This window comes from Oncorhynchus mykiss, chromosome 12 (assembly GCF_013265735.2).
Source record: "Oncorhynchus mykiss isolate Arlee chromosome 12, USDA_OmykA_1.1, whole genome shotgun sequence".
Lineage (NCBI taxonomy): Eukaryota > Metazoa > Chordata > Actinopteri > Salmoniformes > Salmonidae > Oncorhynchus > Oncorhynchus mykiss.
Window position 1 is genome coordinate 9,657,273 of NC_048576.1, and position 26,934 is coordinate 9,684,206.

The 26,934-nt window shown below is 45.1% G+C and overlaps 1 protein-coding gene across 1 annotated transcript; it reads left to right on the forward strand.

The window, feature by feature from the left end:
• Window positions 1–26,715, forward strand: alpk2 (alpha-kinase 2). Its single transcript, XM_036936847.1, has 11 exons — window positions 1–84; window positions 8,338–10,575; window positions 13,814–15,500; window positions 15,792–15,939; window positions 23,511–23,638; window positions 24,201–24,248; window positions 24,413–24,711; window positions 24,905–24,993; window positions 25,243–25,460; window positions 25,660–25,708; window positions 25,820–26,715. The coding sequence occupies exons 2-11, from the start codon at window positions 8,917–8,919 to the stop codon at window positions 26,022–26,024; spliced, it is 4,530 nt and encodes a 1,509-aa protein (XP_036792742.1). The 5' UTR covers window positions 1–84; window positions 8,338–8,916; the 3' UTR covers window positions 26,025–26,715.
• The last annotated feature ends 219 nt before the right edge of the window (window positions 26,716–26,934 follow it).

Genomic DNA, 26,934 nt, shown 5'->3' on the forward strand with positions numbered 1-26,934 from the left:
CCTGAAGCTTCAGCTTTGACTTGAGCATGTTACCGTCTCCTTCATCTCGCCCCTGGATAATCAGCTATACGGAAGACAATACGGGTATGTAAAAGCATGCTGAGAATATACCAAAGGGTAGACAACTATTCAGAGAAGCGTTAACAACACACGGGGCAAAAACTGGCTGAATCCATGTTGTTTCCATGTCATTTCAAGTTAAATGATGTACGTTGAATTCACGTTATTTGACAACTCAACCAAATTTATATCAAAATTAGAAGTTGAACTGACGTCTGTGCCCGGGGGGGGCACGTTCTCCTTGTGTTGATGTGTGTGGATTTTCAAGGTTTTATATACGTGTAGAGAGGCCAGATCTGTTGGAGTTAGGTTGAGATGTCAGCAATTATAAGGTTGTTGTTGGGAATCGTAAAATGGGGTTTTGATTATGTTTTGTCTGTGTTCATTAGGCTTTTGGGGATGGTGTTGATTTACCTGACTTACCAGGGCTACTGACTTACCTGTTCTAGTCAACTGTATGTATACTGAAAATAAATATAAACGCAACATGCAACAATTTCAAAGATTTTGCTTAGTTACAGCTCATATAAGGAAATCAAGTCAATTTAAATAAATAAATGAGGCCCTATCTATGGATTTCACATGACAGGGCAGGGGCTCAGCCAAGGGTGGGTCTGGGAGGGCAAAGGCCCACACACTTGGGAGCCAGGCCAACCCACTGGGGAGCCAGACCCAGCCAAACAGAATTCGTTTTTTCCCCACAAATGTATTACAGACAGAAATAGTCCTCAGATGAATGTTCAATTTCTGGCAAGAGCTCTGGTGGACATTCTTGCAGTCAGCATGGCAATTGTACGCTCCCTCAAAACATGAAACATCTGTGGCAATGTGTTGTGTGACAAAACTTCACATTTTAGAGTGGCCTTTTATTGTCTCCAGCACAAGGTGCAACTGTGTAATGATCACACTGTTTAATACGTTTCTTGATATGCCACACCTGTCAGATCGATGGATTACATTGACAAAGGAGAAATGCTCACTAACAGGGATGTAAAGACATTTGTGCACACAATTTGAGACAAAGCCGCATTTTGTGATGTATAGAACATTTCTGGGATCTTATATTTCAGCTCGTGAAACATGGGACCAGCACTTTACATGTTGTGTTTATATTTTTTTGTCCAGTAATATGTTCTGATCTTGTGAGCTAAACAATTTAACTTCAAAACAAAACCTAATACATGTATACAGCTTGTTCTATGACGTCATCTTATCAGGTTTTTTCAATTTATTTTACCTTTATTTAACTAGGCAAGTCAGTTAAGAACAAATTCTTACTTTCAATGACAGCCTAGGAACTGCCTGAACTACAGATTTGTATCTTGTCAGCTCGGGGGTTTGAACTTGCAACCTTCCGGTTTCTAGTCCAACGCTCTAACCACTAGGCTACCCTGCCGCCCCAGGGTAGCCTGAAAAGGATTGAGATGTAATTTGTAAAAGACATGGGTCTATTTTATACGTTGATTTAGTTATTAAATCATGGATTCTCAGTATCCTATTAATATCCAACAGGACCTATGTTTTTACTATACGTTTTATAACTTTGGGATTCAATTATAGATTCAAATGTATTCGGACATCAAGACAGCAGAATTGTCATTTTTTGAAAACGTTTGCTCATAAAGGTAAGTCAATTAAGAACCAACTCGTATTTGAAGAACTGTTATTTGAAATGAGAACATCTTTGTAGCTTGGTGTGGACAGTAGACCTGGAGTCAAAACAGTGATCTGATGGATGAGGCCGCAGAGTTTCACTACAGCTATGTGACGACAGCTTTATCATCTCTTAATGCCAGAATAGACCAGACTCTGACTAATCGCTGACTAATCGTTCACACACACACACACACGCACACACGCACACACACACACACACACACTTCACACTCACACACACACACACACACACAGGGGTTTCTGAGGGGGAGGACAGCTCATAATAATGGCCAGAGTGGAGTGGAGTGAATGGAATGGCATCAAACACACGAAACACCCCTCCCCAAAAAACATGTGTTTGATTCCATTCCATTGACTCCATTCCGGACATTATAATGAGGCGTCCTTCTGTCAGCAGTCTCCACTGACACACACACACTCCAGATGGTCAGATACCGACTAGATGTAGAAATCCAGCTGTCTCTTAGCACCAGTCATGTGTTTGTGGATGTATGTTGGTCATAGTCTTGGACACTTCCTGCTTGAAGACATGCCTAGCTTTCACCTTTCACCTTTAGCTGTTTGACGTGTGAGTTGTTCTACTTTAGAATTGTACAGGTCACATCAGCATCCCTTTCTAAAGGATCATCCGTTGTATTTTGGAATTTTACACTCCAATTGGAATTGCCTCACTTTGTGATGTCATAGATTTAAATCAGTTATCATGTTGGAACTTGCTGTCAGAACTCCTTACAGTGTTAACACGACCACAAGGCACTACAGAGGGTACTGTGTACGGCCCAGTACTGTCATCCAGGACCTCTCTACCAGGAAGTGTCAGAGGAAGGCCCTAAAAATGTAAAAGACTTCAGCCACCGTAGACTGTTGTCTCTGCTACCGCAAGGCAAGTGGTACCAATGCACCAAGTCTGGAACCAACAGGAACCTGAACAGCTACTCCCAAGCCATAAGACTGATAAATAGTTAGTTAAGTAGTTAACCAACAGGACCCTGAACAGCTACCCTCAAGCCATAAGACTGTTAAATAGTTAGTTAAGTAGTTAACCAACAGCTACCTGGACTATCTGAGTTGACCCTTTATGCCCTCTTCACTGTTTATAATTTACTCTGTTGCCTAGTTACTTCATCCCTACATATATGTACGTACATTTGGGGCTCCCGAGTGGAGCAGAGGTCTAAGGCTAGAGGTGTCACCACGGACCCTGGTTTGATTCCGGGCTGTATCACAACCGGCCGTGATTGGGAGTCCCATAGGGCGGCTCACAATTGGCCCAGGGTCGTCCGGGTTAGGCCGACATTGTAAATACGAATTTGTTCTTAACTGACTTGCCTAGTTAAATAAAGGTTAAATCAAATATGACCTTGTACCCCTGCATATCGACTCGGTACTGGTTCCCTGTATATATAGCCATAGTATCATTACTCATTGTGTATTTATTCCTTGTGCTATTATTTTCTATTGCTTATATTTTCTTTCTGTCTGTATTGTGGGATAGAACCGGTAAATAAGTATTTCACTGTTAGTCAACACCTGTTGTTTACAAAGCATGTGACAAATAATGTTTGATTTGATTTGATAATTGATTCAATGCATAATGAAGGCTTAATCAATCCTAATTTTTAATAATTTATCTCTGTTTACATCGTATCAAAGCTTGAATAGTGCCAGGTGGGATTCGTTTGGAAGGATTGGAATGTCTTGTTTTAGAATGTCATGGAAAGTGTTGTGCTAGTCAATAGCTGTGGATATATCTTGTTAAACAACAGTGCTGAGGTCCAGGCTAAAGGTGCCCTTCATCTAAACTGGAATGACACTAATGCAGCACATGGGTGAACTGGTATTTTTCCACAGTCCCTGCCACCAGACACCTACCCAGCTGGAAAGCTTAGCTCAGTGCAGTGCAGAGCAGGGTAGGGTGGAGAAAAAGGGGCCATCCCCCTCAAGCACTAATGTGCTAATGCTGTCAGTATACTTTATCTGTGCTTGATTGAGCTTGTCTGTTGCAATGGAACCAAAAGAAAGGTTTCAAAAACTGCAAACCCCACCACAGGCCAACTTCGTTATCCCAAAAATACAGTACAACAGGTAGACAGATCATTTGTTTTCAGAGTAGCAGATTACTAATTTATACGTGTCTTGAAAGCGAGAGGGAGATAGTGGTTAATCAACAGCTAAAGGGGGGTAGTGGGTTTATTGACAGCTAAAACAAGATAGCTAGAGGGAGACTGTGGATTTATTGACAGCTAGAGGACATCAGTGGTTTTATTGACAGCTAGAGGGAGATAGTGTGTTTATTGACAGATAGAGGGAGATTGTGGATTTATTGACCGCTAGAGGGAGATAGTGGATTTCTTGACTAGATGGAGACTGTGGGTTTATTGACAGCTAGAGGGAGATAGCTACAGGGAGATAGCAAGAGGGAGACAGCTAGAGGGACATAGCTAGAAGGAGATAGTGGATTTATTGACAGCTAGATGAGACAACTAGAGGGTGATAGCTAGAGGGAGATAGCTACAGGGAGATAGCAAGAGGGAGACAGCTAGAGGGAGATAGCTAGAGGGAGATAGTGGATTTATTGACAGCTAGATGGAGACAGCTAGAGGGTGATAGCTAGAGGGAGACAGCTAAAGGGAAACAGATAGAGGAAAGCAGTAGGTTTATTGATAGCTAGAGGGAAACAGCTAGAGGGAGATAGTAGGTTTTTTGACAGCTAGAGGGAGATATGTATTAGATCGTGGGTTTATTGACAGATAGAGGAAGATAGCTAAAGGATATAGTGGGTTTACTGATAGCTACAAGGAGTGAGTGGATTTATTGATAGTGGGTTTATTGACAGCTAAAGGGAGACCTGGAGTTTATTGACAGCTAGAGGGAGAAATGATAGTGGGTGTACTGACAGTTAAAGGGAGATAGCTGCCAATACACCCACTATCTCCCTCTAGCTATCTCCCTTTAACTGTCAGTAAACCCACTATCCTATCTCCCTCTAGCTGTCACCCTGTAGCTATCTCCCTGTAGCTATCTCCCTATAGCTGTCAATAAATCCACTATCTCCCTGTAGCTATCTCCACACAGCTGTCAATACACCCACTATCTCCCTCTAGCTATGTGGAGATAGCTACAGGGAGATAGCAAGAGGGAGGCAACTAGAGGGAGATAGTGGGTTTATTGACAGCTAGAGGGAGATAGGATAGTGGGTTTACTGGCAGTTAAAGGGAGACAGCTAGGGGGAGATAGTGGGTTTATTGACAGCTAGAGGGAGATAGCGGGTTTATTGACAGATAGAAGGAGACAGTGGGTTTATTGACAGCTAGAAGGAGACAGTGGGTTTATTGACAGCTAGAAGGAAACAGTGGGTTTATTGACAGCTAGAGGGAGACAGTGTGTTTCTTGACAGCTAGAGGGAGATAACTGCAGGGAGATATCTAGAGGGAGACAGCTATAGGGAGATAGCTAGAGGGATTTAGTTAAAAGGAGAGAGTGGGTTTATTGACAGCTAGGGGAGATAGAGGGTGTATTGAGAGCTGAAGGGAGATAGTGGATTTATTGACAGCTAGAGGGAGATGGTGGGTTTATTGACAGCTAAAATGAAATAGTGGGTTTATTGACAGCTGGAGGGAGATAGTGGGTTTATTGACAGCTAGAGGGAGATAGTGGGTTTATTGACAGCTAAAATGAAATAGTGGGTTTATTGACAGCTGGAGGGAGATAGTGGGTTTATTGACAGCTAGAGGGAGATAGTGGGTTTATTGACAGCTATAGGGAAATATTATGTTTATTGACAACTAGAAGGAGATAGCTAGAGGGAGATAGCTATAGGGAGATTGTGGGTTTCTTGACCGCTGGATTGAGATAGCTAGAGGGAGACAGCTAGAGGAAGATAGCTAGAAGTAGACAGCTAGAGGGAGACAGCTGGAAGTAGACAGCTAGAGGGAGATAGCTAGTTGGAAATAGAAAAAGAGAGATAGTGAATTAATTGACAGCTATGGGGATATAGCTAGAGGGTAATAGTAGGTTTATAAACAACTAGTGGCAGATAGTTACAGGGAGACAGTGGGTTTATGGACACCTATAGGGTGATAGCTCGAGGGAAATAGCTAGAGTGAGATAGTGGCTGTATTGACAGCTGGAGGGAGATAGCTAGAGTTAGATATCTACAGGGAGATAGCTAGAGGGACACATAGCTAGAGGGAGAAAGCTAGAGGGAGATAGTGTTTTTTTGACAGCCACAGGGAGATAGCTAGAGGAGATAGGGTGTTATTAACACCTAGAGTGAAATAGCTAGAAGGAGATCGTGGTTTTATTGACAACTAGATGCAGATAGTTATAGGGAGATAGCTAGAGGGAGACAGTGTGTTTATTGACAGCTGAAGGGAGATAGTGGGTTTATTGACAGCTATAGGGATATATTTAGAGAGAGAAAGTGGGATAATTGACAGCTAGAGGGAGATAGTGGGTTTATTGACAACTAGAGGTAGATAGCTAGACAAAGATAGTAGGTTTATTTACAGTTAGAGGGAGATAGTGGGTTTATTAACAGGTAGAGGGAGATAACTAGAATGAGATAGTGGGTTTATTGACAGCTATAGGGAGATAGTTAGAGGGAGAAAGTTGGCTAATTGACAGCTAGTGTGAGAAAGCTAGAGGGAGCTAGCTAGAGGTAGATAGCTAGAGGGATACAGCTAAAGGGAGACCGCTAGAGGGAAATAGTTAAAGAGAGAAAGTTAATTAATTGACAGCTAGGGGGATATAACTAGAGGGTGATAGTAGGTTTATTAACAACTATAGGGAGATAGCTACAGGGAGATAGTGGGTTTATTTACAGCTAGAGGGATATAACTAGAAGGAGATAGTGGGTGTATTGACAGCCATATGGAGATAGTTAAAGGGAGAAAGTGGGCTTATTGACAGCTAGAGTGAGATAGCCAGAGGGAGATAGCTAGAGGGAGATAGTGTTTTATTGACAGATAAAGAGATGTGGTGGGTTTATTTACAGCTAGAGGGAGATAGCTAGAGGGAGATAGTGGGTAATTTGACAGCTAAAGGATGATAGTGGGTTTATTGACAACTATAGGTATATTGCTAGTCAGAGATAGTGGGTTTATTGGCAATGAGATGGAGATAGTGGGTTTTTGGACAGCTAGAGGAAGATAGTTGGTTTATTGACAACTATAGGTATATTGCTAGTCAGAGATAGTGGGTTTATTGGCAGCTAGTGGGAGATAGTGGGTTATTGACAGCTAGAGGGTGATAGCTAGAAGGAGGTAACTAGAGGGCGCTAGCTAGAGGTAGATAGTTGTTTGATTTACAGCTAGATGGAGATAGCTAGAGGGAAATAGTGGTTTATTAACAGCTAAAGGGAATCAGTGGGTTTATTGACAGCTAGAGGGAGATGACTAAATGGAGATGGCAGATTTATTGACAGCTAGAGGGAGATACAGGGTTTATTGACAGCTGAAGGGAGATAGTGGATTTATTGACAGTGAGAGGGAAATAGCTATAGGGAGATAGTGGGTTTATTGACAACTAGAGGGAAATAGTGGGTTTGTTGACAATTAGAGGGAGATAGTGGGATTATTGACAACTTGATGGAGATTGTTAGTGCGAGGTAGGTTCTGGCCTTTCTACAGAGTTTTAGAGAGATAGTGGGTTTACTGACAGTTAAAGGGAGAAAGCTTGAGGGAGATAGTGGGTGTATTGATAGCTATCTCCCTTTAACTGTCAGCAAACCCATTATCCTATCTCCCTCTAGCTATGTGGAGATAGCTACAGGGAGATAGCAAGAGGGAGACAGCTAGAGGGAGATAGTGGGTGTTTTGAGAGCTAGAGAGAGATAGCTAGAGGGAGATAGTGGGTTTATTGACAGCTAGAAGGAGACAATGGGTTTATTGACAGCTGGAGGGAGACAGTGGGTTTATTGATCTCGTGAAGGAGACAGTGGGTATATTGACAGCTAGAGGGAGACAGTGTGTTTCTTGACAGCTAGAGGGAGACAGTGTGTTTCTTGACAGTTAGAGGGAGACAGTGTGTTTTTTAACAGCTAGAGGGAGATAGCTGCAGGGAGATATCTAGAGGGAGACAGCTATAGGGAGATAGCTAGAGGGATTTCATTAAAAGGAGATGGTGGATTTATTGACAGCTAGAGGGAGATAGATGTTTATTGACAGCTAAAGGGAGACAGTGGATTCATTGACAGCTCGAGGGAGACAGCAACACAGAGATAACTAGAGGGCGTCAGCTAGATGAGGATAGTAGGTTTATTGACAGCTAAAGGGAGATAGTGGATTTATTGAATGCTGGAGATAGTGGGTGTAATGACAGCTAGAGGGAGAAAGTGGGTTTATTGACAGCTAGAGGGAGATATCTAGAGGTAGATAGTGGATTAATTGACCGCTAGATGGAGACGGTGGGGTTTATTATCTCCTCAAGAAAAAAAATGGTCAGCGTCTGAATCTAGCTGATGATCCCTGTTGTAGGATATTTATTGTTTATCTTTTCCAATGGTAATTTATTATCAAGCTTTAAGAGATTAGGATCGGTCCTAAGAGACTTAAGGTGTTGTATTATTTTGTGTAATAAGATCCATATTTTACTCCACAGATCTTCCTGAACAAACCCATTCGGAGTGGATGACAGTACTGTAGAATGGAGGAAGGAACAGTCGAACAGGAAAGTTGTAGTTACTAGCTCTTGGTGGACAATATCTAAACGACAAGGGCTGGTGTCACCACAACCAGCTCCGGTCCACAGACCCGTGTAGTGCCCAGCCTCGACGCCAGTCTGCACCCACCTGTTGGCCCAGTGACCTCCTACTGCCCCAGCCCCAGCCTGCACCCATCTCTCAGGGGCCTCCTGCTGCCCCAACCCCAGCCTGCACCCACCTCTCAGGGGCCTCCTACTGCCCCAACCCCAGCCTGCACCCACCTCTCAAGGGCCTCCTGCTGCCCCAACCCCAGCCTGCACCCACCTCTCAGGGGCCTCCTGCTGCCCCAACCCCAGCCTGCACCCACCTCTCAGGGGCCTCCTGCTGCCCCAACCCCAGAGGGATGAACTGTGTTGGTGTCGCGGGCGGGATCTGAATCCGGCTCTCCCACGGGAGAAACCAACTTCTTAACCGTTGGCCCAATAGGAAATTCCCTTTTGACTGTGAGCCTGACTCACGTTCGATACATTGGCGCTATGGAGGAAGATATACCACCCCTCTTAGAGCCAGACACCCTGACACCAGCCTGCCCCAGCCTTAGCCGCAGACGGATGTACAGGCTCTGTTCTACGGAACCCATACCACCCCTCCCAGACACCCAGCTCAAACCTGCACCCACCTCCCAGGGCCCAGAGCCCCACTGCTGGCCAGGTCCGAGCCCCAGCCTTGGCCCCAGAGGGATGGAAGGTGCCGGCTTCATGGAGCCCATATCCCCTAAGCCAAATACCCAGACAGAGAACAGCATCACTGACCCTGACACACTTGTCTTAATCCACCCCCCACAGGGGCCAGTGGCCCCCCATCGCCCCTGTCCCAGTCACAAACGGATACATGGTGTTGGTATTGGTATCAGTGTTGGCCCTATGGAACCTATACCCCCTCACTCAAATATCCAGGCCAGCGTCACTGACCCCGACACACTTAACCTAATCCAGGAGACGCGACAGATGCGACAGATTACCCCTAAAAATGACACAGTGGAGGACAATGTGACTGACTGTCACTGTGACACACATGTCTTAATGCTAGTCACCCAGGATCCGGTGACAGGACTCTTAAACCACCACCACCACCACCATGTTAGGACAGAGAAAGAGGACATGGCCCAGTCAGAGGGACTAGCACCGGGCTATCATGATGCTACATCACCACCTGTTGATGCTTATTGGGTCTTATGTGATAGCATCACTAGTGTGATACATGATGGGACAGAGGGAGCTAGTTTAAAGCGCTCAGAGGAAAACAATGACAGTCCTAACGAGTTGTGGCTGGACGCGTGCCAGTATCAGACCCTGGCAGCTGAGGATGGGGAGGGGGAAGAAGGGGCTATTTTGGGTGGGGACGAGTGGGGCCTTTATCCTATCAGAGGCAGCGGTGTCACAGAATGTCCGGACAACACAAAGGAGTCGGGTTTCCTACCGGGAACGGAGGCTGCTATTGGTCAGGGAGGCTGTGATTCAGACCAGTGGTTGTCTGTGCCACCTTTTGATAGGTCTGTGTCCACTGACAGCTGGTATAGCACGTTCTCCGACTGGGCTGTCATAGTCCCTGGAGGAGGACCGCGACCCGAAGACTTTACAGGAACAGCTGCACTCACACAGAAACTGGGACAAGCACAAGCATATCCACAGACACCCATGGCCATCCAACACCAGGCAGTGGAGCCCAGAGCCAGCCCAGAGAGCCCCATCCTCGCTGGGCCAGAAGAGCTACTGGTAGTGGGTAGCCTCCAGGACAGGGAAGGGGAAGGGGAAGACACCGAGACAGAGGAGTCCCACAGCGGGTGTATATCATCAGCAGGGCAGGGAGATCAGGAGCCTGTTGGAGAGCTGGTGATCATTGAGGATGACTGCTCTGCCTATCCCGCAGATAGCCACTCAGCCCTGGGTTCATCGTCTGACACACTGGCCTCTCCCACCACCAAACTGTACGGGCTGGAGATCAATACGACTGAGGCGGTGCTGGCTCCTCCGCCCTCATCCTTTTCCTCATCCTTTTCCTCATCCTTTTCCTCATTCGCCTCGGGTGCTGCGCCTGTGGGGAGAGATGTGTTGGAAATGGAAACAGACATTGATATTAGCCACAAGAGAGACAGTTATTTACTAGAGGACAGTGTTGGCAGATTTCAGAACCAGGTAAGATTTCAAGTGTATTATGTTATTTGATTTAGATACTGAGGTAGTTGATCAACAGCAGTGGATTTTTTTTGTTTACAACTGAATGGTCGTGCAGTTAACTGAATATTTGGTTATTTCTGTGAAATCATTACATTTTTCGAGATGGAGAAAGTATGTTTTTTAGACTTCCTAACCCAAGGACGCAACAGCGGCATTGTACTGACACACACACTTTCACTAGAGTTATGTCTTTCTGTCGGTCAGAAACTAACCCTGAGGCGACACTCACCTTTATCATGTACTAATAATAGTCCACAACATCAATTACACTGCAACCTGAAACATCATCACAACGTTCAGTATTCCATACCTTCACAGCCAGCCAAGCACCGAGAGAAAGAGAGAGAGAGAGAGAGAGAGAGAGAGAGAGAGAGAGAGAGAGAGAGAGAGAGAGAGAGAGAGAGAGAGAGAGAGAGAGAGAGAGAGAGAGAGTATAGGAAGCTCTTATGTAGGGCAGAGCACTATTCTGTAGCCAGTGGCACGTAGTCTGACTGAGGACTGAAGGTGGTCTGAAACAGCCAAGCCACCCTGGTCGCTACAGTATGTTGGTTTATTCGCCCTGACTGAGTCAGATGTGGAAGGGTTGTTAGGTAGTATCTGTTCCTTGATTTCTCATGTGAGAGCCTAGTTCTGGGCTAGCTCTGGGACACTAGCTCTGGGCTAGCTCTAGAAGCCTAGCTCTGGGCTAGCTCTGGGAGCCTAGCTCTGGGCAAGCTCTGGGAGTCTAGCTCTGAGCTAGCTCTGGGAGGTTAGCTCTGGGCTAGCTCTGGGGGCCTAGCTCTGGGCTAGCTCTGGGAGGTTAGCTCTGGGCTAGCTCTGGAAGCCTAGCTCTGGGCTAGCTCTGGGAGCCTAGTTCTGGGCTAGCTCTGGGAGGATAGCTCTCGGCTAGCTCTGGGAGACTAGCTCTGGGAGGATAGCTCTCGACTAGCTCTGGGAGGATAGCTCTCGGCTAGCTTTGGGAGACTAGCTCTGGGAGGATAGCTCTCAGCTAGCTCTGGGAGACTAGCTCTTAGAGGATAGCTCTCGGCTAGCTCTGGGAGCCTAACTCTGGGAGGATAGCTCTCGCCTAGCTCTGGGAGGATAGCTCTCGGCTAGCTCTGGGAGCCTAGCTCTTAGAGGATAGCTCTCGGCTAGCTCTGGGAGCCTAGCTCTGGGAGGATAGCGCTCGCCTAGCTCTGGGAGGACAGCTCTCGGCTAGCTCTGGGAGCCTAGCTCTGGGAGGATAGCTCTCGGCTAGCTCTGGGAGGATAGCTCTCGGATAGCTCTGGGAGCCTAGCTCTGGGAGGTTAGCTCGGGGAGCTCTGAGAGCCTAGCTCCGGGAGCCTACTGTAGCTCTGAGACTGACAGCTGGCCCTGTGAAGTGGTCTAAGGAAATGAGAGGCCTAGAAAAAACTCAGATAGACAGAACAGAAATGGCATCGCTAATTTTAGTTGGTGTTTGATGATAATAGCACGCTCCCTAGGATGGATGCACAGCTAAGGAGTGTAACAAGACTCTCTTCACCCGTACTCTCTCTCTCACACACAACACACACGCACACACACACACACACACACACACACACACACACACACACACACACACACACACACACACACACACACACACACACACACACACACACACACACACACACACACACACACCTTCAGAGCAGTCTAACAAAGCTCACTCACTGGGTTAAAGGCCTGGGAGAATAAAGGGACACTGATTGGCTTAAACATTTTGAGTTGCACAGTTAATAGTGCACTGCCCATAACAGTGCTATAGACCAGACCACTCCCACATTTACAGTAAGTTATATGTAAGGCTGTTGACTCTGATCAACATAATGCAAGTTGTTGTACAGCAAGATATGTTTACGACAATCTATGACAACAAATATGAGAAATAAGTATGTTTTAGATAGATGTCTTCGGGAACAATAATTATCCTTCTTTATTGTCTAACCTGCTACTAACTTACGACTTTTCTGAACATGTTTATACTATTTAATGTCTTTTGAATCTTTGCATATTGAAACTTTCAATATTAATGTGTGTAGTGGGCAGTAATATTTGGGGCGGCAGGGTAGCCTAGTGGTTAGAGAGTTGGACTAGTAACCGGAAGGTTGCAATTTCAAACCCCCGAGCTGACATGGTACAAATCTGTTGTTTTGCCCCTGAACAGGCAGTTAACCCACTGTTCCTAGGCCATCATTGAAAATAAGAATTAGTTCTCATTAAAGGTTAAAAAAAATATACAGTATATTATATATATATATTGCATGTGACTCGTAATAAGATTAAGCAATTCACCTTTTAAATGGTTCTGACTCCATCAAGATAAATAGCAATGTGCAAGAACACAGAAATAGATATTAAAGAAATGTCTGAGAATGGAATTCTAAATACAAGTGTATTTAATAAGTGAACAGTTACCACAGAGATCATATATCCATATAGATAGCATCAGAGTTATCCTCAGTGAACAGTTACCACAGAGATCGTATATCCATATAGATAGCATCAGAGTTATCCTCAGTGAACAGTTACCACAGAGATCGTATATCCATATAGATAGCATCAGAGTTATCCTCAGTGAACAGTTACCACAGAGATCGTATATCCATATAGATAGCATCAGAGTTATCCTCAGTGAACAGTTACCACAGAGATCGTATATCCATATAGATAGCATCAGAGTTATCCTCAGTGAACAGTTACCACAGAGATCGTATATCCATATAGATAGCATCAGAGTTATCCTCAGTGAACAGTTACCACAGAGATCGTATATCCATATAGATAGCATCAGAGTTATCCTCAGTGAACAGTTACCACAGAGATCGTATATCCATATAGATAGCATCAGAGTTATCCTCAGTGAACAGTTACCACAGAGATCGTATATCCATATAGATAGCATCAGAGTTATCCTCAGTGAACAGTTACCACAGAGATCGTATATCCATATAGATAGCATCAGAGTTATCCTCAGTGAACAGTTACCACAGAGATCGTATATCCATATAGATAGCATCAGAGTTCACCTGGTCCAGATACAAGTTGGGTATTGTCCTTTGTGATTTCCTTGTGTTCCTGGACCATTTGTCATGCAGATCCAGGTGACAGAGAGCACATACATTAGAGCCGATCCTACACCTTCTGGTGACTATTCAACCATTCAAAACGTTGTTTATTTCTCCCCATGTAGCACCTTAGAGATGCAGTGCAAAATGTGACAGAAAACAGTGTCTCCCAGCTGGGCGGCTTGTTCATTGAGGGGGAAGATGAAGAGAGAAGTTATGGGTCGGTGAGCGTCTCCGGTTACCCTTCCAGTAGCAAGGCACATCAGGCGGAGCATCTGTGTGGCGACAAGAGACATCAACAGGCATTTAAGAAGTTTCAATGTACCACAGACTCTGACAGGAACACATACGTGCCGGCACACAGAGACACAACGTCCCGAGGCATTAAGGCGGACATACATGTGTCCCCCAACACAGACAGGAAGGACCTCCAGGAGACGGAGGGGAAGAGGCCACAGTGGGGGAATCCGCCATTTTTAATGCCTGTTATGCCTTTAGCTCCTCTGAGTCTCAGTGTGGGCCGATCTCTCTTTTGCCGGACGAACAGCGCTTTGGAAGGGGATACCGTCCAAGCCAGTCCTAAGAGATCACTGCTCAATGAGCAGCGAGGTCAGAGTTGTGGGTTTATACAATCTAATGTGCCCCGACTGCCCGTTTTGCCCGCCTGTTTCCGAGGGAAGATTGATAAGAAGACACCTGTGGTAAACAAAGAGGAAAAACTGTTGTTGACGAAAACAAAGAGGAATACGGGTTCTAGAGATACAACATCAGAGGACAAGGGTGGAAAGTTGACCGTTTGCTCCGGTCAGAATCTGAACAGGGACATTCCAGCATCGTCTTCGTCAAGTGAGGAATCAACAGCATCTTGGTCTCTTGACAGAAAGAAAAACATCCCAGTCCCACACGAGGTCAGCTCCCTCGGTAAAGAACTCTCCAACTATATCATTGTGACCGGTGATCACTTGATGATCTCAGAGAAGGAACGTGTTGCATACTTCACTCTAGACCAGGAGAACCCTCTAGACTCCAGAACGTCCTTGTTGAAACAAATACAATCAGACAGAAATAAAGAACCCAACCACTGTGTTACAGCAGACGTAAAGAAAGGCTCCAAGATGCCTCATAAAACCAGAACACACTCCAAGAAAGACAAGCCAGCTGTGGTTCACCATCTGGCCCCACCAACCTCCAAAACACAAGAGAACCTACCGCTCGGATCTAACATTAAATGTGATCCCCTAACAACGCGCGAGGATGGCGACGATGGACCTGTGACTGTCAAAGAGACTATCGTCATAACAGAGAATGTTAGCACCAAAGGCCACGCCCACGGGAAGAAGAAGAAACACTCTGGGAAACACTCCCAGAATGCATCAGTGAAGAGCGAGGGGATAGACTCCCTGGTTGAGGTGGAGAACAGGGCTAAACAGAAGACTGCTACCAATGGGAAAATAGACACCTTTGTTGCCAAATTTGGAGCCAAGGCTGGGAAAACCAAAGATAAGACCACAGCAGCTCTGCCTTGTAAGATGGACAGTGTTCATTCAGACAGCGCTCAGAAACAACCTGGTGTGAAATCTCTGGTTGACGCTTCTGTCATCAGCCAAGGTGCCACAGTGAGTGACCCTTCCTCCAAGGTGCCCCAGTCTACCATCCCCATTGGCCAGCAGCCCAATGATGATGTCATCAAGCGTCGCCGTCTGTCTGAGGACAAGTTTGGTAAACACGAACCCAAGGCTGCTGTTGAGACGACTCGTAGGAAGGCCTACAGCGATGTACTGAAGCAGAGAACACATCATGCCCCAAAAGAAGGTGGGAATGCACTGCAGTATACACTACTATTACACCGACCTGGGTTCAAATGGTATTTGTTTTCTTTCAAATACGTAGAGCGTTTGATTGAGCCTACTTGGAGCGCCACATGGGCATGATTTGCACTTGAAACAATTCAATTGGTTCGATTACGCAGGTTATCTATTTGAAAGAAAACAATACATCTATTTGAGCCCATGTCTAATGTTATGAAACTACTCTAAAATGATTATTAACGATAATATACATTTTCTGTGTAATTCTTAGACATATGTGTATATTTTTTTCCAGTGCCCAGAGTGGTGCAACGGATCCAGGCCGTGCCTGTCAGTGGCGATCCTCAGAGTCTCAGTCTAGGGTGTCAGTTCACGGCTGTCTTTACTGACTACACTGTCACCTGGACCAGAGATGGGACAGTGTTGGCTGAGATCAAGAGAAGGTACAAGTCCTGATTTGATTTGACACTATATTATATTGTCCATGCCCTTAAATGTTCCTATGGGAGAGCTAGTTACCCTACCCCGTTACCATATTTCAGTGTTTCTCAAATATCTTATTTAATACTCCTAGACATTCCATTTATTTGATACATTTCAGTACTTACAACGCATTCGGAAAGTGTTCAGACCTCTTGACTTTTTACACATTTTGTTACGTTACAGACTTATTCTAAAATTGATTAAATTGTTGTTGTTTTTCCCTCATCAATCTACACACAACACCCCATAATGACTAAGCAAAACCCTTCTTTGTTTTTTTAGAAATGTTTGCTAAATGTTTAGTAAATGTTTGCCCAGTTCTGGGAGACATAAGTATTCAGACCTTTTACTTAGTACTTTGTTGAAGCACCTTTGGCAGAGATTAAAGCCTTGAGTCTTCTTGAGTATGACGCTACAAGCTTGTCAGGTTGGCTGGGGAGCCTCACTACACAGCTATTTTCAGGTCTCTCCAGAGATGTTCGATCGGGTTCAAGTCCAGGCTCTGGCTGGGCCAATCAAGGACATTCTGAGACCTGTCCTGAAGCCACTCCTTCGTTGTCTTGGCTGTGTGCTTAGGATCGTTGTCCTGTTGGAAGGTGAACCTTCGCCCCAGTCTGAGTTCCTGAGCGCTCTGGAGCAGGTTTTCATCAAGAATCTTGCTGTACTTTGCTCCGTTCAGCTTTCCCTGTATCCTGACTAGTCTCACAGTCCCTGCTGCTGAAAAACATCCCCACAGCATGATACTGCCACCAGCATGCTTCCCCGTAGGGATGGTGCCAGTTTTCCTCCAGACGTGAAACTTGGCATTCAGGCCAAAGAGTTTAATCTTGGTTTCATCAGATCAGAGAATCTTGTTTCTCATGGTCAGAGTCCTTTAGGTGCCTTTGGGCAAACTCCAAGCGGGCTGTCGTGCCTTTTACTGAGGAGTGGCTTCCATCTGGCCACTCTACCATAAAGGCCTGATTTGGTGGAGTGCTGCAGAGATTGTTGTACTTCTGGAAGGTTCTCCCATCTCCACAGAGGGACTCTGGAGTTCTGTCAGAGTGACCATTGTGTTCTTGGTCACCTCCCTGACCAAGGCCCTTCTCTCCCAATTGCTCAATTTGGCCAGGCAGCCAGCTCTAGGAAGAATCTTGGTGGTTCCAAACTTCTTCCATTTCAGAATGATGGAAGCCACTGTGTTCTTGGGGACCTTCAATGCTGCAGAAATGTTTTGGTACTCTTCCCCAGACCTGTGCCTCGACACAATCCTGTCTCTGAGCTCTACGGACAATTCCTTCAATCTCATGGCTTGGTTTTTGCTCTGGCATGCATTGTCAACTGTGGGACCTTATATGGACAGGTGTGTGCCTTTCCAAATCATCTCCAATCAATTGAATGTAGCACAGGTTGACTCCAATCAAGTTGTAGAAACATCTCAAGGATGGTCAATGGAAACAGGGCCTAAGCTCAATTTCGAATCTCATAGCAATACTTATGTAAATAAGGTATTTCTGTTTTTATTTTTAATACTTTTGCAAAAGTTTCTAACTATGGGGTATTGTGTGTAGATTGATGAATAAGATTATTTATTTAATCCATTTAAAACTAAGACTGTAATGTAACAAAATGTGGAAAAAGGGAAGGGGTCTGAATACTTTCCGAATGCACTGTACTAGCTACACCAGATCCAACTAGCTACACCAGATCCAACTAGCTACACCAGATCCAACTAGCTACACCAGATCCAACTAGCTACACCAGATCCAACTAGCTACACCTGATCCAACTAGCTACACCATATGCAACTAACTACACCTGATCCAACTAGCTACACCTGTTCCAACTAATTACACCTGATCCAACTAGCTACACCTGATCCAACTAGCTACACCTGATCCAACTAGCTACACCTGATCCAACTAGCTACACCTGATCCAACTAGCTACACCTGATCTAACTAACTACACCTGAACCAACTAACTACACCTGATCCAACTAACTACACCTGATCCAACTAGCTACACCTGATCCAACTAGCTACACCTGATCCAACTAGCTACACCTGATCCAACTAGCTACACCTGTTCCAACTAACTACACCTGATCCAACTAGCTACACCTGATCCAACTAACTACACCTGATCCAACTAACTACACCTGATCCAACTAGCTACACCAGATCCAACTAGCTACACCTGATCCAACTAGCTACACCAGATCCAACTAGCTACACCTGATCCAACTAGCTACACCTGATCCAACTAGCTACACCAGATGTAACTAGCTACACCTGTTCCAACTAACTACACCAGATCCAACTAGCTACACCAGATCCAACTAGCTACACCATATCCAGCTAGGTACACCAATCCAGCTAGCTACACCAGATCCAACTAGCTACACCTGATCCAACTAGCTACACCATATGCAACTAACTACACCTGATCCAACTAGCTACACCTGTTCCAACTAACTACACCTGATCCAACTAGCTACACCTGATCCAACTAGCTACACCTGATCCAACTAGCTACACCTGATCCAACTAACTACACCTGATCCAACTAGCTACACCTGTTCCAACTAACTACACCTGATCCAACTAGCTACACCAGATCCAACTAGCTACACCTGATCCAACTAGCTACACCTGATCCAACTAGCTACACCTGATCCAACTAGCTACACCTGATCCAACTAGCTACACCTGATCCAACTAGCTACACCTGATCCAACTAGCTACACCTGATCCAACTAGCTACACCTGATCCAACTAACTACACCTGAACCAACTAACTACACCTGATCCAACTAACTACACCTGATCCAACTAGCTACACCTGATCCAACTAGCTACACCTGATCCAACTAGCTACACCTGATCCAACTAGCTACACCTGTTCCAACTAACTACACCTGATCCAACTAGCTACACCTGATCCAACTAACTACACCTGATCCAACTAACTACACCTGATCCAACTAGCTACACCAGATCCAACTAGCTACACCTGATCCAACTAGCTACACCAGATCCAACTAGCTACACCTGATCCAACTAGCTACACCTGATCCAACTAGCTACACCAGATGTAACTAGCTACACCTGTTCCAACTAACTACACCAGATCCAACTAGCTACACCAGATCCAACTAGCTACACCATATCCAGCTAGGTACACCAATCCAGCTAGCTACACCTGATCCAACTAACTACACCTGATCCAACTAGCTACACCTGATCCAACTAACTACACCTGATCCAACTAGCTACACCTGTTCCAACTAACTACACCTGATCCAACTAGCTACACCTGTTCCAACTAACTACACCAGATGCAACTAGCTACACCTGTTCCAACTAACTACACCTGATCCAACTAGCTACACCTGATCCAACTAGCTACACCTGATCCAACTAGCTACACCTGATCCAACTAACTACACCTGATCCAACTAGCTACACCTGATCCAACTAGCTACACCTGATCCAACTAACTACACCTGATCCAACTAGCTGTACCTGATCCTACTAATTAAAGGGTTGACTATTAGTTGGCTCAGTTGATTTAGTGTACTATTATAGTAATGGTATAGATCACAGCAGAGGGTACTCCGCGAGAGGTTTGGGAGACACGCCACTATTTGAAAGTCCACTTGGTGTTGCTCTCTCTCAGTGTAGGTTACTGTAGCAATATATTTGGCAGATATTAACCCATCAATGTGTGATGATGATGATTCAGCCGTGAGTGGGAGGAAGGTTCAGTTTTTATATAACTCTATGATTCAACTGTGCATCAGGTGCAATATCGTCGTTATTGTTCCAGAAATCTCCACTTAGTTGGAATACGGCCAGTCACGATTATTGTGTAATATTATCTGTCTCTACTTACATAATACAACTTTTAGAAATAACATTGTTGAAAAATGTATAAAGAGTGAAAGTGAGTCAACACGTATGTTGAGTCAGGTGTATGCTGATCAGGTGTATGTTGAGTCAGGTGTACGTTGAGTCAGGTGTATGTTGAGTCAGGTGTATGTTGAGTCAGGTGTACGTTGAGTCAGGTGTACGTTGAGTCAGGAGTATGTTGAGTCAGGTGTATGTTGAGTCAGGTGTACGTTGAGTCAGGTGTACGTTGAGTCAGGAGTATGTTGAGTCAGGTGTATGTTGAGTCAGGTGTATGTTGAGTCAGGTGTACGTTGAGTCAGGTGTACGTTGAGTCAGGAGTATGTTGAGTCAGGTGTATGTTGAGTCAGGAGTATGTTGAGTCAGGTGTATGTTGAGTCAGGTGTATGTTGAGTCAGGTGTATGCTGATTCAGGTGTACGTTGAGTCAGAAGTACGTTGAGTCAGGTGTACGTTGAGTCAGGTGTACGTTGAGTCTGGTGTATGTTGAGTCAGGTGTATGTTGAGTCAGGTGTACGCTGATTCAGGTGTACGTTGAGTCAGAAGTACGTTGAGTCAGGTGTACATTGAGTCAGGTGTACGTTGAGTCAGGTGTATGTTGAGTCAGGTGTATGTTGAGTCAGGTGTATGTTGAGTCAGGTGTATGTTGAGTCAGGTGTACGTTGAGTCAGGTGTACGTTGAGTCAGGTGTATGTTGAGTCAGGTGTATGTTGAGTCAGGTGTATGCTGATTCAGGTGTACGTTGAGTCAGAAGTACGTTCAGTCAGGTGTATGCTGAGTCAGGTGTACGTTGAGTCAGGTGTATGCTGAGTCAGGTGTACGTTGAGTCAGGTGTATGCTTATTCAGGTGTACGTTGAGTCAGAAGTACGTTGAGTCAGGTGTATGCTGAGTCAGGTGTACGTTGAGTCAGGTGTACGTTGAGTCAGGTGTACGTTGAGTCAGGTGTATGTTGAGTCAGGTGTATGTTGAGTCAGGTGTATGTTGAGTCAGGTGTATGCTGAGTCAGGTGTATGCTGATTCAGGTGTATGTTGAGTCAGGTGTACGTTGAGTCAGGTGTACGTTGAGTCAGGTGTATGTTGAGTCAGGTGTATGTTGAGTCAGGTGTATGTTGAGTCAGGTGTATGCTGAGTCAGGTGTATGCTGATTCAGGTGTATGTTGAGTCAGGTGTATGCTGAGTCAGGTGTACGTTGAGTCAGGTGTACGTTGAGTCAGGTGTACGTTGAGTCAGGTGTATGCTGAGTCAGGTGTACGTTGAGTCAGGTGTATGCTGAGTCAGGTGTACGTTGAGTCAGGTGTATGTTGAGTCAGGTGTATGTTGAGTCAGGTGTATGTTGAGTCAGTTGTATGCTGAGTCAGGTGTATGCTGAGTCAGGTGTATGCTGAGTCAGGTGTATGCTGAGTCAGGTGTATGCTGAGTCAGGTGTACGTTGAGTCAGGTGTATGCTGAGTCAGGTGTACGTTGAGTCAGGTGTATGTTGAGTCAGGTGTATGCTGAGTCAGGTGTATGCTGAGTCAGGTGTATGCTGAGTCAGGTGTACGTTGAGTCAGGTGTATGTTGAGTCAGGTGTATGCTGAGTCAGGTGTACGTTGAGTCAGGTGTACGTTGAGTCAGGTGTACGTTGAGTCAGGTGTATGCTGAGTCAGGTGTACGTTGAGTCAGGTGTATGCTGAGTCAGGTGTACGTTGAGTCAGGTGTATGCTGAGTCAGGTGTACGTTGAGTCAGGTGTACGTTGAGTCAGGTGTACGTTGAGTCAGGTGTATGCTGAGTCAGGTGTACGTTGAGTCAGGTGTATGCTGAGTCAGGTGTATGTTGAGTCAGGTGTATGTTGAGTCAGGTGTATGTTGAGTCAGGTGTATGTTGAGTCAGTTGTATGCTGAGTCAGGTGTATGCTGAGTCAGGTGTATGCTGAGTCAGGTGTATGCTGAGTCAGGTGTATGCTGAGTCAGGTGTACGTTGAGTCAGGTGTATGCTGAGTCAGGTGTACGTTGAGTCAGGTGTATGTTGAGTCAGGTGTATGCTGAGTCAGGTGTATGCTGAGTCAGGTGTATGCTGAGTCAGGTGTACGTTGAGTCAGGTGTATGTTGAGTCAGGTGTATGCTGAGTCAGGTGTACGTTGAGTCAGGTGTACGTTGAGTCAGGTGTACGTTGAGTCAGGTGTATGCTGAGTCAGGTGTACGTTGAGTCAGGTGTATGCTGAGTCAGGTGTACGTTGAGTCAGGTGTATGCTGAGTCAGGTGTACGTTGAGTCAGGTGTACGTTGAGTCAGGTGTATGTTGAGTCAGGTGTATGCTGAGTCAGGTGTACGTTGAGTCAGGTGTACGTTGAGTCAGGTGTATGCTGAGTCAGGTGTACGTTGAGTCAGGTGTATGTTGAGTCAGGTGTATGTTGAGTCAGGTGTATGTTGAGTCAGGTGTATGCTGAGTCAGGTGTATGCTGATTCAGGTGTATGTTGAGTCAGGTGTATGCTGAGTCAGGTGTACGTTGAGTCAGGTGTACGTTGAGTCAGGTGTACGTTGAGTCAGGTGTATGCTGAGTCAGGTGTATGTTGAGTCAGTTGTATGCTGAGTCAGGTGTATGCTGAGTCAGGTGTATGCTGAGTCAGGTGTATGCTGAGTCAGGTGTATGCTGAGTCAGGTGTACGTTGAGTCAGGTGTATGCTGAGTCAGGTGTACGTTGAGTCAGGTGTATGTTGAGTCAGGTGTATGCTGAGTCAGGTGTATGCTGAGTCAGGTGTATGCTGAGTCAGGTGTACGTTGAGTCAGGTGTATGTTGAGTCAGGTGTATGCTGAGTCAGGTGTACGTTGAGTCAGGTGTACGTTGAGTCAGGTGTACGTTGAGTCAGGTGTATGCTGAGTCAGGTGTACGTTGAGTCAGGTGTATGCTGAGTCAGGTGTACGTTGAGTCAGGTGTATGCTGAGTCAGGTGTACGTTGAGTCAGGTGTACGTTGAGTCAGGTGTATGTTGAGTCAGGTGTATGCTGAGTCAGGTGTACGTTGAGTCAGGTGTACGTTGAGTCAGGTGTATGCTGAGTCAGGTGTACGTTGAGTCAGGTGTATGCTGAGTCAGGTGTATGCTGAGTCAGGTGTATGCTGAGTCAGGTGTATGCTGAGTCAGGTGTACGTTGAGTCAGGAGTATGTTGAGTCAGGTGTATGTTGAGTCAGGTGTATGCTGAGTCAGGTGTATGCTGAGTCAGGTGTATGCTGAGTCAGGTGTACGTTGAGTCAGGTGTACGTTGAGTCAGGTGTATGTTGAGTCAGGTGTACGTTGAGTCAGGTGTATGTTTTGAACAGGGACCAAGAAATGCAAGGAATATAGCCTTCAGTTACTCTCTTATCACTGTCAATAGAACACTTTCATTATTCATTAATTAATCAATGTTTTGTCCACAAGCTGCCTTCATCAGGGTTGTTTAATAGAGCAGGGGTTTCCTACCTTTTTCGATTAATGTACTACCAACTGAGTTTTACTCTGCACAGAATACACCTGAAGTACCCCCTCATATGCATTTCACCAGTGAGCCTATGGTCTCATAGAACCCCTGGTTGGGAAACACTGGAGAACAAGCCTTAGTATGAATAGATTATGTTAATATAGAATAATGATTCAAGGTTTATTCTCTCCTTTCTGCTCTGTGTAGTGCTGGAGATGAGAGCAGAGTGTGTCTCACCATCACCAAGGCCTCCAATAAAGATCTGGGGAAGTACCGCTGTAGTCTCCTCTGTTCCCATGGCTCTGTCATCCTGGACTACCTCCTCACCTACGAGGGTAAGACACGTTAGACTACCTCCTCACCTACGAGGGTAAGACATGTTAGACTACCTCCCCACCTACGAGGGTAAGACATGTTAGACTACCTCCCCACCTATGAGGGTAAGACACGTTAGACTACCTCCCCACCTACGAGGGTAAGACACGTTAGACTACCTCCTCACCTACGAGGGTAAGACAGGTTAGACTACCTCCTCACCTACGAGGATAAGACACGTTAGACTACCTCCTCACCTATGAGGATAAGACACGTTAGACTACCTCCTCACCTGCGAGGGTAAGACACGTTAGACTACCTCCTCACCTATGAGGATAAGACACGTTAGACTACCTCCTCACCTATGAGGATAAGACACGTTAGACTACCTCCTCACCTACGAGGGTAAGACACGTCATACGTCACACTCACATCCAAGTTTCAAATTTCTGGTTTTATTTGCCATGTGCAATGAATATGTTGGAAATCTTACTCCACAGGGCTCTCACAATGAAAACAGCAAAATACAAACATAATTTGGAAGTTAACAGCCCCCACTGTTTCTGTCTGTCTCTTTCATAGTGCTGAGTGACATTGTCATCCTGGCTAATCCCCAGAAAAACATCACAGGTGAGTAGCGATCTACTGCTGAATTTCAGTTTGATATACAGTATACATCTGAGACAAGGTGTTAGGTAATACAAGTTCAGAGGTCATTCATTGGGAAGCATCGAAATATGTTATGCTATGCTAAAGGCTCTTTCTGAATGACTGCATTCCTCTCTCTACCTCAGCTGCTCCCACTGAGCTAGTAGGCGAAGAGGAGGATGTGAAATGTTCCTGTCTGTTGTTCAAAGAGGACTTCCTGTCAGAGCAGTATTTTGATAAGAACCAGCCAGCCAGTCTGGTGACAGAGAAGGAACACTTTGGAGAGGGTATGCACCGAAGGGCCTTCCGGACCAGGCTCAAGGCCGGTATGGTGCCCGTCTTCACCCAGGGCCACCACTGTGTGCTCAAGGTACACAATGCTATCAGCTACGGGACACAGAACAACGAGGAGTTGGTTCAGAAGAACTATAACCTGGCCGTGGAGGTGAGGGTTTATTTACCTTGATATCACCAGACACAGGGTCAGAGGTACGGTTAGGGTCAGAAAAACAGTTGCTCTCACTGTTTGACATTGTGTAATACTCTGACCCAGGGTTTCATTTCAATTCAGTCCCTTCCTGAACCCTGTTGTAACCATCAGCAGAACTGCTCAGATTTTGTGTATTGTGTGATTCCAGGAGTGCCATGTTCAGAACACAGCCAGAGAGTACATCAAGGTCTGGACAGCCGTGGCCCAGACACAGGATGCCTTCGGAGAGGTTCCAGAGTGAGTATGATGTCATCGCTGGCACATCATCGTCTGGTGGGGTGTGGGCCTGCAAATCCCAGTGTCAATTCCTAGATGCCATCTCTTCTCCTGCCGTTGTGTCCTTGTGTCCCACTCAATTTAACCCCTGAACTTCACTCCAGCTCACTTTGTGTTCCAATCTCTGTTACAGCAAAAACATGACATTTTTCCAGTGAAATATGCAAAACTGTAACCTTCCTGTTTCTTCTTCTCTCTCCCCCCGTCCAGGATTATACCAATATACCTGGTCCACCGTCCGTCTAACGACATCCCGTATGCCACCCTGGAAGAGGAGCTGATGGGGGAGTTTGTCAAGTACTCTGTTCGGGACGGGAAGGAGATCAACCTAAAGAGGAATGACTCAGAGGCAGGACAGAAGTGTTGTACCTTCCAGCACTGGGTCTACCACAAGACTGAGGGTAACCTGCTCGTCACTGACATGCAAGGTAGGTTACTGCATCTGCACAGTGAGCCAAGGTCCAGTCTGGCTACTGTATTTAACAGCAGTGCAAAGAAAGTAGGAGATTAGAAATATAAATATTATATTTACTGTAGAAGCATGTGTGACAACTGCTGGTATAAAAAGGGCTTTAGAAATAACTTGAATGATTGATTGATTGATTGATTTCTCTCGTTTCATTGTAGGAGTTGGCATGAGATTGACAGATGTTGGAATAGCCACGTGTAAGAAAGGGTGAGTATTGCAAAAATAAATACAATACAAAACCTGATGGTTTAAATCACCTCTGTGTGTATTGTGCCTCACAAACCACGTGCAATGTCTGGTTTTTTGTTTGTTCTCTAGATACAAGGGGTTCAAGGGAAACTGTGCCACGTCATTCATTGATCAGTTCAAAGCCTTGCATCTGTGCAACAAGTACTGTGAGATCCTTGGACTCAAGTCTTTACAGCCAAAACCCAAAAAGACTGTGGTCCCTAAACCCAAGCCAACTCAACCTGTCACAAAGACTAAAAAGACTATCGGACCCACCCTGAAGAGCAAATCCTGATAAGAGGGGGGCCTTTACATTTAAATATTGTCTCATTCAGATAATAATCTATTTTACAAGGGAGGCCTGATAGTAGACCTAACAGATTTGATACTGGGGAATATCGCCCAATGAATAAACCTGATCTACAATACACTAGAACGTTACCCCGGATACGGGGTTGTCTATCTGGTGTATAAAGAGACTGTTGGGTCAATGGAAGTACGAAGGCTGTATGAATAAATGTCCTGAAGATGTCCTGAAGTGTTATAGACGTCTGCCAGTACGCTTTCAGTCAATCTACCTAGAGAGGATCTGCTGCTGTCAACCATGAATGGGCTTGTCTCTCATTCAGTTGAATAGGTTCTCCCATGTATTCCTCATGCTGTGATGAAGCTGTGAAGATTAGAACGAAGAGGCAGCATAATCACCATCTACCATCTTTGGTAGTGTTTCTCTCTTTGACGAGGTGGCAGAGCTATAGGCTATGTCGTTTCTTCTGTGTCTTGTTGGTTTTCTTTTAGTGTATTTAATTTTTTGGTACTTTTTGAGGACACATTTAAACATTTGTTTTAAGAAAATGTGTAAAACATAATTATTGTGTAAGAACATAGATACTGCAAGAAAATCATATAAATCATAGGACTACAATTTTATGCATTTTCTATGATGTACATGATGAGTGAAAATATATATTTATATATTTGTGTTACATGTGTTTGTTTGTATTGTCTTTTGTTGTTGTAAGGTAACTAGAGGTTGCCAATAGATGTAATTTGAAATTATGTATAACAGATATTTAAGATGTACAGTATCAAACTGAAAAGTATATGATGGTACATGTAAGGTACTGCAATAGCAGCGATGTGGTAGTAGCCTGCAGCACAGTTACAGTTTCAGTGACAGAATAATGAAGGACCAGTCAGAGTGA